Source organism: Antedon bifida, chromosome 3 (genome assembly GCF_963402885.1).
Source record: "Antedon bifida chromosome 3, ecAntBifi1.1, whole genome shotgun sequence".
NCBI classification, from domain to species: domain Eukaryota; kingdom Metazoa; phylum Echinodermata; class Crinoidea; order Comatulida; family Antedonidae; genus Antedon; species Antedon bifida.
Genome location: NC_136228.1, coordinates 3,289,843 through 3,304,147, shown reverse-complemented (window position 1 = coordinate 3,304,147; position 14,305 = coordinate 3,289,843). Strand labels below are relative to the sequence as shown.

General features: G+C 32.5%; 1 protein-coding gene and 1 long non-coding RNA gene across 2 annotated transcripts; both read left to right on the top strand.

Moving 5' to 3' along the window:
- The first annotated feature begins 837 nt into the window (after positions 1–837).
- Positions 838–8,939, top strand: LOC144837405 (uncharacterized). The gene is made up of 3 exons (XR_013611472.1): positions 838–953; positions 1,522–1,680; positions 8,907–8,939. It is a non-coding gene; the product is annotated as an uncharacterized LOC144837405 (long non-coding RNA).
- Positions 1,737–8,798, top strand: LOC144836977 (uncharacterized). The gene is made up of 3 exons (XM_078691940.1): positions 1,737–3,165; positions 7,783–8,061; positions 8,746–8,798. The coding sequence occupies exons 1-3, from the start codon at positions 1,737–1,739 to the stop codon at positions 8,796–8,798; spliced, it is 1,761 nt and encodes a 586-aa protein (XP_078548066.1).
- Positions 8,940–14,305: the final 5,366 nt, after the last annotated feature.

Genomic DNA, 14,305 nt, shown 5'->3' with positions numbered 1-14,305 from the left:
TAAGTTTTGAATAAGTAAAGATAGGAAAAAAAATAGTATTTAAAAAATAAATATTTTGGAAGCTCCAAGAAATATGCTGTGTTTGACTTTTTTGGAAAGGTTTAGGGGGCCATGAAATACAGAAAGAAGAAATGCTACTTGTTTCAACTGAAGGTAAGATTTATAAAAAATTCCTTATATTAATAGTTCTAAAACCAGAGAAATAAAAAATTTAAAAGTGGACTTTTAAACAAAAAAAAAACCTCACCTCGCTCTGTGTAATAATGTAATGTTTACACAACGTGCACACCAAAAATCATAATGCATACTGTGAATAACGAAACAGGTCAATAAATTGAAATGTGTAAAAAGTGTAGAAGAATTACAATTTATAAGATGGTAATATGATGCTCAATTTGGTTTTGGATAGCTAAAGGAGACCATGAGATACAAAAAGAAGAACTACATCTTTCCAAGGAAGGTGGGTTTAAACATAAATTATTTTATCGTACTGCAACATTTTATTGTGTTTTATCATGATCATAGCACACAATAATCATGATGCATTATGCTTATTTTGGAGATGGGCTGATGCAATCAAAATCATTTCCTCTCAACTGTCTCGAATATGTACCTTATCTGTCTCACACAGGATACAAACTGTAGTATAGTCACTGAGATTTTTTTCTCTATTTTTTAATGAGGATTGTAAAGACAACATCTTCCCCCTTCTTACATGCCCTCCCGTAATAATACTACTAATTAAGAAGCAATTATTTATTAATTTCATAGGTGAACTTCTAAAAAATTATGAAAACTTTAGAGAGGAATTTCAAGAAAACCTTTATTTTGCCCTCCCGTAATAATACTACTAATTAAGAAGCAATTATTCATTAATTTCATAGGTGAACTTCTAAAAAATTATGAAAACTTTAGAGAGGAATTTCAAGAAAACCTTTATTCAAGTAAAGAGCGTAAGTTTTTTAAACTAGTAGTATTTTACATTACATTAAAATGTTATTGACTTTTTATGAAATTGATAACACAATAATAAAAATGTATCATTTGATAACTAATATATCAAATTAGCAGTTATAATTTGTTTTTGTTAGTTTATGATTATTTATATTGATAATAAACAAACAACATTTTACTATTATTATATTTATTAAAAGCAAAATTGTGCAGTGGAACATGAAAAATATGAAGAGCCTAAAGTGAAATAGCAAGTGATAATTAATATAAATTATTTCACAACCTTTGTGTTGTAAATTGTATATTATAAGATGAGCAGTACAGAAATACTTCTTTTAATTATCATTAATTAACATTTTCACGTCACATACTACAAGTATTCCAATTGATGGTGCTAATGTATTTTTTTTATTATAATGTTTAGGGCAAATGTTCTATCATTATTACATTACAATAAACTATTTTGTAATTATAACTAGACAAACAACATAACCATACATAGTGACCATTGATTGAATTTTAAATTAGTTTTTAATTCTAGTTATTTGTACTATTTCCTTTTTATAGAACAAATAGAAACGTATCTACTTAATAGACACCAGTGGCACAACATCAACAAATTTACACCAGAAATTTGTAATCCTGATTATGTAGTTGATGTAAATGATGTTTTCAGTGATTTGGAATTCTGGGAACAGAAAAAAAAAGAGCCAATAACCTTAGATGGTATTTTAAATGTTATCAAATCAAAACCGGCATGTAAAGTTCTTATAGAGAGTAATATGGGTACTGGTAAAACGACTTTATTAAGGTACTTAGCATACAATGCCAAGGATACCATTAAAGCCCTTGAAGGTAAAATTATATTTCTTTTGAATGCAAGAGAATTAGGTACAAATGAGGGAATCATAGATTTGATGGTAAATCAACTAAAAATGAAAGATTTCAGTTCAAAGACCAATCTTCCACCTGATTTAAATTTGATTAAACGATTCATTGTAAATCATGTGGATAAAGTTGTGTTGATGTTAGACGGCTTAGAGGAATTAAGGTTTAAGAATACAAGCTTAATTACAATGTTGAGAAAAGAAAACCTGGAGAAGAGTGTTTTGATACTTACATCAAGGTCAGGGAACCTTGATGAATTTATAAAAGTGAGTGATATACATGTAAGAGTTGCTGGATTTAGTGAAGATTCTATAGGAAAGTATGTTGACAAACACTTTAGATATTTTGGTAAACCAGAATTGGGAAATTCCCTTAGAAAGGAAATGGATATTGGCAAACAAGTTTGGAATTGTAAACACCCTGATATTTTTTCATTGTGCAACAATCCCCTGTTTCTTCTCACAGTTTGTATTTTGTGGGAAGATATGCAATGTCTTCCTCATAATAAAGCTGATGTTGCTAAAGTATTATTTATTAATATTTTGCATCAGTTTGAAAAAGAGAAATACCCAAAAATCTCTCAATTTAAGAAAATTCCATTGGAATATGAAAATGCTATGATTTTGTTGGGGAAAAGTATGTTTAACAGCTTAAAAGTAAATCAAACCTCAATAAACAGAGACCTTAACGCCAACAAGGATATTGTTGACTTGGCTTTGAAACTTGGATTTGTTTATAGACATGCACCAATTGGAAAATCTAACTTTGAAGTGATTTACATGCCTCTTCATAAATTAATAGGGGAGTCATTGGTAGGGTTTTACTTGTGCAAATTATGTGAAGCAGAAAGTGTGGAGTGCACAAAGGATACACAAGAATTGCTTACCCAATTGAGTGATGATGACTGGCAGATGATAAGAGAAAGTGAGCATTTAGAGGGGGCAAAACAGTTTGCAATTAATTTCCTTGATGGTGATGCGGATAAATTATTAAAGCATTGGATTACAGATAATGTATCATATCAGGATCAATTTTTCCGCAGTTGTTATATGACTGTGTCAGCCGACTGCAAAGGACGAGTTCTTGCCCACATTTTAGGCCTTGCTAATGTAGTTAACTTTGACATGCATAATTCCAATCTAACAGGTGATGTAATGAATGAAACGATTAGAGAGTGCTCTTATAGAGGATTTGAGTTGACATTACATGCTCTAAATATTAGTGATAATTACTTTAGTAACATTGATGGTGTTTTACTAGGTAAGTTTTTGAGTACATCGCCTAACCTGATTAAACTTGGCATGCATGATTGTCAACTATCAGGTAATATAATGAATTATATGATTCTAACATATAAAGGAAATGAGTTGAGATTGCAAGAGCTTGATATTGGAAATAATGATATCAGTGACATTGATGGTACTTTATTTAGTACTTTCTTGAGTAAGTGTCCTAAGCTGGTTAAACTTTACATATCTAATTGTAAACTATCAGGTAATGTAATGAATGAAATGATGAGAGTGCATGCAGTAGATGAGTTAGAAATACAAGAGCTTGATATTGGGAATAATGATATCAGTGACATAGATGGTACTTTACTAGGTACTTACTTAAGTAAGTGTCCTAAGCTGGTTAAACTTTTCATGTATAATTGCAAACTATCAGGTAATGTAATGAATGAAATGATGAGAGTGCATGCAGGAGATGAGTTAGAATTACAAGAGCTTGATATTAGGAATAATGATATCAGTGACATAGATGGTACTTTACTAGGTACTTACTTGAGTAAGTGTTCTAAGCTGGTTAAACTTTACATTTCTAATTGCAAACTATCAGATAACGTAATGAATGAAATGATGAGAGTGGATGCAGGAGATGAGTTAGAATTACAAGAGCTTGATATTAGGAATAATGATATCAGTGACATCAATGGTGCTTTATTAGGTACTTACTTCAGTAAGTGTCCTAAGCTGGTTAAACTTGGCATGTCTAATTGTAAACTATCAGGTAATGTAATGAATGAAATGATGAGAGTGCATGCAGGAGATGAGTTAGAATTACAAGAGCTTGATATTGGGAATAATGATATCAGTGACATAGATGGTACTTTACTAGGTACTTACTTGAGTAAGTGTTCTAAGCTGGTTAAACTTTTCATGTATAATTGCAAACTATCAGGTAATGTAATGAATGAAATGATGAGAGTGCATGCAGGAGATGAGTTAGAATTACAAGAGCTTGATATTAGGAATAATGATATTAGTGACATAGATGGTACTTTACTAGGTACTTACTTGAGTAATTGTCCTAAGCTGGTTAAACTTTACATTGATGATTGCAAACTATCAGGTAACGTAATGAATAAAATGATGAGAGTGGATGCAGGAGATGAGTTAGAATTACAAGAGCTTGATATTAGGAATAATGATATCAGTGACATCGATGGTGCTTTACTAGGTACTTACTTCAGTAAGTGTCCTAAGCTGGTTAAACTTGGCATGTCTAATTGTAAACTATCAGGTAATGCAATGAATGAAATGATGAGAGTGCATGCAGGAGATGAGTTAGAATTACAAGAGCTTGATATTGGGAATAATGATATCAGTGACATAGATGGTACTTTACTAGGTACTTACTTGAGTAAGTGTCCTAAGCTGGTTAAACTTTTCGTGTATAATTGCAAACTATCAGGTAATGTAATGAATGAAATGATGAGAGTGCATGCAGGAGATGAGTTAGAATTACAAGAGCTTGATATTAGGAATAATGATATCAGTGAAATAGATGGTACTTTACTAGGTACTTACTTGAGTAATTGTCCTAAGCTGGTTAAACTTTACATTGATGATTGCAAACTATCAGGTAACGTAATGAATAAAATGATGAGAGTGCATGCAGGAGATGAGTTAGAATTACAAGAGCTTGATATTAGGAATAATGATATCAGTGACATAGATGGTACTTTACTAGGTACTTACTTGAGTAAGTGTCCTAAGATGGTTAAACTTGGCATGTCTAGTTGTAAACTATCAGGTAACATAATGAATGAAATGATGAGAGCACACGCAGGAGATAAGTTAGAATTACAAGAGTTTTATATTTGGAATAATGATATCAGTGACATAGATGGTGCTTTACTAGGTACTTACTTGAGTAAGTGTCCTAAGCTGGTTAAACTTTACATTTATAATTGCAAACTATCAGGTAATGTAATGAATGAAATGATGAGAGTGCATGCAGGAGATGAGTTAGAATTACAAGAGCTTGATATTGGGAGTAATGATATCAGTGGCATAGATAGTACTTTACTAGGTACTTACTTGAGTAAGTGTCCTAAGCTGGTTAAACTTTACATGAATAATTTTAAACTATCCGGTAACGTAATTAATGAAATGATGAGAGTGCATGCAAGAGATGAGTTGGAATTACAAGAGCTAGATATTTGGAATAATGATATCAGTGGCATAGATGGTACTTTACTAGGTACTTACTTGAGTAAGTGTCCTAAGCTGGTTAAACTTTACATTTCTAATTGCAAACTGTCAGGTAACGTAATGAATGAAATGATGAGAGCACATGCAGGAGATGAGTTAGAATTACAAGAGCTTGATATTGGTCTTAATGTTATCAGTGACATAGATGGTACTTTACTAGGTACTTACTTGAGTAAGTGTCCTAAGCTGGTTAAACTTGGCATGAATAATTGTAAACTATCAGGTAACGTGATGAATGAAATGATGAGAGTGCATGCAGGAGATGAGTTAGAATTACAAGAGCTTTATATTTGGAATAATGATATCAGTGACATAGATGGTACTTTACTAGGTACTTACTTGAGTAAGTGTCCTAAGCTGGTTAAACTTGGCTTGTCTAGTTGTAAACTATCAGGTAACGTAATGAATGAAACAATGAGAGTGCATACAAGAGATGAGTTAGAATTACAAGAGCTTGATATTTGGAATAATGATATCAGTGACATAGATGGTACTTTACTAGGTACTTACTTGAGTAAGTGTCCTAAGCTGGTTAAACTTGGCATGTCTAGTTGTAAACTATCAGGTAACGTAATGAATGAAATGATGAAAGCACATGCAGAAGATGAGTTAGAATTACAAGAGCTTGATATTGGTCTTAATGATATCAGTGACATAGATGGTACTTTACTAGGTACTTACTTGAGTAAGTGTCCTAAGCTGGTTAAACTTTACATTTCTAATTGCAAACTATCGGGTAACATAATGAATGAAATGATGAGAGCACATGCAGGAGATGAGTTAGAATTACAAGAGCTTGATATTGGTCTTAATGATATCAGTGACATAGATGATACTTTACTAGGTACTTACTTGAGTAAGTGTCCTAAGCTGGTTAAACTTTACATGCCTAATTGCAAACTATCCGGTAACATAATGAATGAAATGATGAGAGCACATGCAGGAGATAAGTTAGAATTACAAGAGCTTTCTATTTGGAATAATGATATCAGTGACATAGATGGTACTTTACTAGGTACTTACTTGAGTAAGTGTCCTAAGCTGGTTAAACTTGGCATGAATAATTGTAAACTATCAGGTAACGTGATGAATGAAATGATGAGAGTGCATGCAGGAGATGAGTTAGAATTACAAGAGCTTTATATTTGGAATAATGATATCAGTGACATAGATGGTACTTTACTAGGTACTTACTTGAGTAAGTGTCCTAAGCTGGTTAAACTTGGCATGTCTAGTTGTAAACTATCAGGTAACGTAATGAATGAAACAATGAGAGTGCATACAAGAGATAAGTTAGAATTACAAGAGCTTGATATTTGGAATAATGGTATCAGTGACATAGATGGTACTTTACTAGGTACTTACTTGAGTAAGTGTCCTAAGCTGGTTAAACTTGGCATGTCTAGTTGTAAACTATCAGGTAACGTAATGAATGAAATGATGAGAGCACATGCAGGAGATGAGTTAGAATTACAAGAGCTTGATATTGGTCTTAATGATATCAGTGACATAGATGGTACTTTACTAGGTACTTACTTGAGTAAGTGTCCTAAGCTGGTTAAACTTTACATTTCTAATTGCAAACTATCCCGTAACATAATGAATGAAATGATGAGAGCACATGCAGGAGATGAGTTAGAATTACAAGAGCTTTATATTTGGAATAATGATATCATTGGCATAGATGGTACTTTACTAGGTACTTACTTGAGTAAGTGTCCTAAGCTGGTTAAACTTTACATTTATAATTGCAAACTATCAGGTTATATAATGAATAAAATGATGAGAGGGCATGCAAGAGATGAATTAGAATTACAAGAGCTTGTTATTGGGAGTAATGATATCAGTGACATAGATGGTACTTTACTAGGTACTTACTTGAGTAAGTGTCCTAAGCTGGTTAAACTTTACATTGATGATTGTAAACTATCAGGTAACGTAATGAATAAAATGATGAGAGTGCATGCAGGAGATGAGTTAGAATTACAAGAGCTTTATATTTGGAATAATAATATCAGTGGCATAGATGGTACTTTACTAGGTACTTACTTGAGTAAGTGTCCTAAGCTGGTTAAACTTTACATGTCTAATTGCAAACTATCAGGTAACGTAATGAATGAAATGATGAGAGTGCATGCAGGAGATGAGTTAGAATTACAAGAGCTTTATATTTGGAATAATAATATCAGTGGCATAGATGGTACTTTACTAGGTACTTACTTGAGTAAGTGTCCTAAGCTGGTTAAACTTTACATGTCTAATTGCAAACTATCAGGTAACGTAATGAATGAAATGATGAGAGTGCATGCAGGAGATGAGTTAGAATTACAAGAGTTTTATATTTGGAATAATGATATCAGTGACATAGATGGTACTTTACTAGGTACTTACCTGAGTAAGTGTCCTAAGCTGGTTAAACTTTACATTTCTAATTGCAAACTATCAGGTAATGTAATGAATGAAATGATGAGAGCGCATGCAAGAGATGAGTTAGAATTACAAGAGCTTGATATTATGAATAATGATATCAGTGACATAGATGGTATTTTACTAGGTACTTACTTGAGTAATTGTCCTAAGCTGGTTAAACTTTACATTGATGATTGTAAACTATCAGGTAACATAATGAATGAAATGATGAGAGTGCATGCAGGAGATGAGTTAGAATTACAAGAGCTTAGTATTGGGAATAATGATATCAGTGACATAGATGGTACTTTACTAGGTACTTACTTCAGTAAGTGTCCTAAGCTGGTTAAACTTGGCATGTCTAGTTGTAAACTATCAGGTAATGTAATGAATGAAATGATGAGAGCGCATGCAAGAGATGAGTTAGAATTACAAGAGCTTGATATTGGTCTTAATGATATCAGTGACATAGATGGTACTTTACTAGGTACTTACTTGAGTAAGTGTCCTAAGCTGGTTAAACTTTACATTTCTAATTGCAAACTATCGGGTAACATAATGAATGAAATGATGAGAGCACACGCAGGAGATGAGTTAGAATTACAAGAGCTTGATATTGGTCTTAATGATATCAGTGACATAGATGGTACTTTACTAGGTACTTACTTGAGTAAGTGTCCTAAGCTGGTTAAACTTGGCATGAATAATTGTAAACTATCAGGTAACGTAATGAATAAAATGATGAGAGTGCATGCAGGAGATGAGTTAGAATTACAAGAGCTTTATATTTGGAATAATAATAACAGTGGCATAGATGGTACTTTACTAGGTACTTACTTGAGTAAGTGTCCTAAGCTGGTTAAACTTTACATGTCTAATTGCAAACTATCAGGTAACGTAATGAATGAAATGATGAGAGTGCATGCAGGAGATGAGTTAGAATTACAAGAGCTTGATATTGGTCTTAATGATATCAGTGACATAGATGGTACTTTACTAGGTACTTACTTGAGTAATTGTCCTAAGCTGGTTAAACTTTACATGCCTATATAATTGCAACCTATCAGGTGATGTAGCTAATGTTGTGGTCAGAGAGTGTAATAATAGAAGAATCATGTTAAGAATGTAGTGTCATATCATTGAGAAGTAGGCATCTCAAAGTTGTTTATTTCATTACTTCTTATTGTATTACTGCCTGGAATGCCATGATAGACAATCCAGGTACTTATGTAGGCCAGTTGTGGTGGTTTGATTGCCATTTAGTATGATTTGGGTATTGTAGTAACTTTACAGGGTTACTTTGGGTTATGTTTTTTTTATTTTTTTATGACGTAGCATTTGTGTAGTTCAATAATGTTAAGTGAGAGTGCTATTAAACTATATGATATTTAAATCAGTTGTTTCAGAATGTGTTTTTAAAAATCAATCAATTTTTAGACCTGAATGCCTTAAATTTTGTGTGGCATTTTACATTTGTAATACAGTAATATTATAATGATGTAAACATTTTTGTGTATTTTTTTGTTTATATATATAAACTTAATATAATATAATATTATAACAATGTGTTACTTTTATTAAATTTTAACTTTGTGTCTATGTTTTTGTTTAAAGTGGGATATAGCTATTCTTTATAGTTTTTAACCTATTGACTACAAATTTGTTTTGCTTATTACTATCACTAGCATTTAAGTGTTTTTTCTGAACTAACCAATGAATCAAAATCAACCCAAAACTGAAGATAGAAATGATAAAACGTTATCAATTAATTATCAAGTGTGGTTACAGTAGTTGGGTCATGGCTCATATAAGGATTTGTAGTTAGCAGTATTATGTAGGAAATATTTGATTCATAATAGTAGGTCTATAGTCATCTGTTTATTTTGAAACGTAGATGCTTCTGTAAATAAATGTCTTGAATATATATTAAAATATTATGCACACATAATTATGTTGATATTTATCACTACAGTATATACAATTATTATGTTGTAAATAAAAATTGAAATATTATAATAAAAAAAATTTTATTCTGACAATGTTATAGATCTGTTATAGACTGGTTATTTTTACTCTATAGCTCACTATGTCGGTCGGTCGGTAAACACTAAATTACACAAATTTGCGCACGCGACTGCAGCCATGTATGTGGCCTTGTTAGCTATAACTTTAAAAAAATAGTTGATTAGACCACTCTATCATAGTAATGGCCTTTCATAAAATCAACTGTAACAATTGAATTATATCTAGCTAATAATGTTTATTTGATCGTGTCCAAAGCAAGTTTGAGGTACTCCTACCACTTACACCCGCAAAGTTTAATTCTCTTGTTTAAGAAAATTGTCTGGTAAAATACCTGGTTTTAAAATATAAGCTATGCTATTCACCGTACTATATATTGGCAAATGAATGAAGCTCTCGCATTGAGACAACTACTGCTGGAAACTTATCACCGTACATTGCCCTTTAGAGGTTTAGCTATAGTTATACAATTAACATCCAGAACAACTAATTGGAAAGGAGGCAAATCAGAATCAGCAATTTGGGACAACATAGGAACTAGTTATGTCATGGTAAATTCATTATGCGCATGCATGTACATTGAGTAGTATAGGTTCTAGACCTCTGTTTTGCACATATGGCATTTCATACGTATAATACTTGAGCTTGAAAAATCCAGACAAAAATTGAAACGCTGACTGATGGACTAACATGAAAAAGACAATAGTCTAGGACAACCAATAACCCTATGCAATATACATAGTTGTAGATCATAGGTCATTCCAATTCAGATTGATTGAACCAAAAGACAATAACTACAGACATCAGGTAAGTCTAGGACAACCAATAACACTATGCAATATACATCATTGTAGATCATAGGTCATTCTAAACCAGAGTGATTGAACCAAAACAAAATAACTACAGACTTGGGGCAAGTCTAGGACAACCAATAACACTATGCAATATACATAGTTGTAGATCATAGGTCATTCTAAACCAGAGTGATTGAACCAAAAGACAATACCTACAGACATGGGGCAAGTCTAGGACAACCAATAACCCTATGCAATATACATAGTTGTAGATCATCGGTCATTCTAAACCAGAGTGATTGAACCAAAAGACAATAACTACAGACTTGGGGCAAGTCTAGGACAACCAATAACACTATGCAATATACATAGTTGTAGATCATAGGTCATTCCAATTCTGAGTGATTGAACCAAAAGACAATAACTACAGACTTGGGGCAAGTCTAGGACAACCAATAACACTATGCAATATGCATAGTTGTAGATCCTAGGTCATTCTAAACCAGAGTGATTGAACCAAAACAAAATAAAATAACACAACTTTGTATCTGAAAATAAGATGCTTTATTTTCATACATTAAAGCAACAACATTTAACATGCATGATGAGGCTAAACAAATTATAATAACATTATACAGAACAAATGTTTCAAGTTAGCTACTAGTAATGTAATGATTACAACATTGATTACCATTGATATGTACAAAAATGCAACAATTGAACATTTGTGTATAATCCAATTGGACAACATTTTGTAAATTAGGTGGCAGAATTATACTCAGAAAACAACATTTTAGCTGGTTTTTCACTATGCAAATTGAACATTACTGAGCTCTGATTAGTTGATCTTTTTTTTCTTCATATCACAAAAAATAGATAGAAACATGAATACGTGCATAAAAACTAACGCTTTTGATTCGCCGCAAATAAATTCACCTAATGGAAAACAAGCTTTACGTTCATTTTGCCTGAATTTATTGACCCACTTCAGATGTAAAACCAAACAGACAACACTAAAATAATGTAGGAGGAGGGTGTTGTGTGAACAGAACCTTATTGTAAAATACACATGATCAAGGTGAACATTTTCATATGTCTGAATAATTTGTTAAAATAATTAATGAGAAATCAGAGACTGATACTATGGAACGCCTCCTCTGCCTTCAGTTCACATTTATCATGCAGTACACACCAATGGTCATGCAGTACACACCAATCGTCATGCAGTACACACCAATGGTCATGCAGTACACACCAAACATCATGCAGTACACACCAATCGTCATGCAGTACACACCAATCGTCATGCAGTACACACCAAACATCATGCAGTACACACCAAACATCATGCAGTACACACCAATCGTCATGCAGTACACACCAATCATCATGCAGTACACACCAATCGTCATGCAGTACACACCAATCGTCATGCAGTACACACCAATCGTTATGCAGTCAAATATTGCGTAATTTATACCGCCACCTATCGACAAAATCGAATATCACGTATACTAGAATATAATTAATCAATTGAGATTTTTTCGTTTGGTCAAGATGATTTCACTTCTTATTTAAAAATACGTTCTGTTGCATTTGTAATTTAATGTACTGGGATGGCCTAGATACACATTAAAGGGTGACACCAGCTAGAAGGAAGAATGGGGGAGAGACGACAGTTTGACAGTTGTAAAAAACATCCTTTATGTGATAATAAAAGCTGATCTTTTTTCATATATTTTAAAATAAAAAACCACCCTTTTGGAAGCATCCTTAAAATTGGTAAATACCCACCCTATGTATGAGCCCAACCCCTTATAAGGCAATCCTCATACACCCCTAACTTAAAATGCATATAACTATTAAGTCAGTAGAGTTTTTCTTTATTAAAAATGTCATCGTCTCACAATAAAATTAATGGCAATGTTCATTTCAACCACGATAGCTTTTTTTAAGGCGAAAAAAAATCCGATTTCTGCACTGAGGGCGACATATATGCATAGCCAGCCGTTGTACGTCATGAAGATAAGCATAAGGAAGTAACTGATTGTTACTTGGACAATATGTAAAACAATCTGCAGAAATTGAGCACCACTCAACTAACGAGATTCGGCAACTTGTACTTGTACCAGAAAATATTTAAAAATCCATTGGTACCTTAGGGAAATCCAAACCATGAAAGAACTGAAATCTCCTGAAGTTTTTGGAAAGAAACCAGGAGTTCAAGAAATTCAAAGTTACATTTTAAGTACACATTTTCAACTTCATATGGCCTACTACAAAATGATTAGGTCGATATATTTTAGATACATGTTGCTATGCTAAAAAAATCATATTCTAAACACAAAAAAATGAGTTCTGTAAAGAACTGTCTCTTGTTTTCAAGGATTTAATTTATGATTTGGTGAATATTTTGTTGTTATGGAACTCCAACTGGCTTCATAGCACAATATCCAGTATATCTGATTTGTTTGTGGCTGAATGTTTTTAGTCGCGTGGACGCGACTCTATAGTTCACTTTGTCGGTCGGTCTGTCTGTCGGTCTGTCTGTCGGTCTGTCGGTCCGGTATCACTATGCGTTTTATCGCTTTTCTGTACTTTTTGAACTGTTTTGATGTCAACATGTGGGCATTTACGTGATATTGTGCACCTCCTATTGTGAATGACGTTAGAGTTGCGCAACGTGATTTACGCGCGATTTAACGATTTTCTTGTAATTAACATAGGTCAAAAACCAAATAACATTTTAAATTGAAACTTTGCAAAAGTTTAATTTATATCAGGCGCTAACTTTCTGTTGAAAGAAAAATGTGTGTTTTACACAAAGTTACGTGCGCACGCGCATTTAAAATTTTAAAATGCGCAAAATTATTTTTTAATTAACTTTCTACGCGTTTCTTGTCATTTTGAGCATGTCAAAAATTCCCATACCCTACAAATTTTTACGTGCGCGGTGCGCACGTAGCGTTACATACATACTTTTTTTCGCGTGATTTATGTTTTTGCAGCCTTTTAGAATAATTTTACCAACTTTTAACAATTTCGACTTAAAATTACGTCATATGAGCACGTCGAATTGGATAATTTGTGCACGTTTTTGATGAAAAAGTTCAAAAATTCGTAAAAAATTATGCCTTTTTAGTCACGTGGACTCGACTCTATAGTTCACTATGTCGGTCGGTCGGTTAATGGCTGTTAGCCTTGTTAAACATAAATGGAACTATTATTTGGTCTGAAAGGCTATTTCAAACTGAGAATCGTGACATATTTCAAATCTAATCATAGAGATAGCATTTTCACTGAAAGCTAGAGAGGACTGCTGTACCACACCAACGTGAGATAACAACTACAAGATTAAATTACTGTACATGGCCACTGTTCCCTGACTATATTATATATAATTTTTTATTATATTGGATTCAAATATAATTATATTCTTGTAAAAGGTTAAAACAGAAACACTACTTAACACTGTGCAATAAATATGATTTATATTTTTAAAAAAAACAAATATAGTAAACCAACGTAATTTGATAAAACTAGTGAATAAAACCAAGAAATCATATTGTCACATCAAGATTCATAAAATTAATTATTATTATTATTATTATAAAATTAATTGAACTAAGGCCAAGTTATTAACCAAGTTATCATATGGGTGTTTAAAGTCGACATGCTACTTATTAACAATAAACTAATATCAGACACTCATGAGGGTCACATCAGCCTATTTTCTACCTACAG

Coding starts and splice junctions, on each gene's coding strand:
- LOC144836977 (XM_078691940.1), top strand. CDS start 1,737: ATGGGTACTGGTAAAACGACTTTATTAAGGTACTTAGCATACAATGCC. Junction 3,166..7,782: donor GCATGATTGTCAACTATCAG/GTAATATAATGA, acceptor GCAAACTATCAG/GTAATGTAATGAATGAAATG. Junction 8,062..8,745: donor CATAGATGGTACTTTACTAG/GTACTTACTTCA, acceptor GTACTTTACTAG/GTACTTACTTGAGTAATTGT.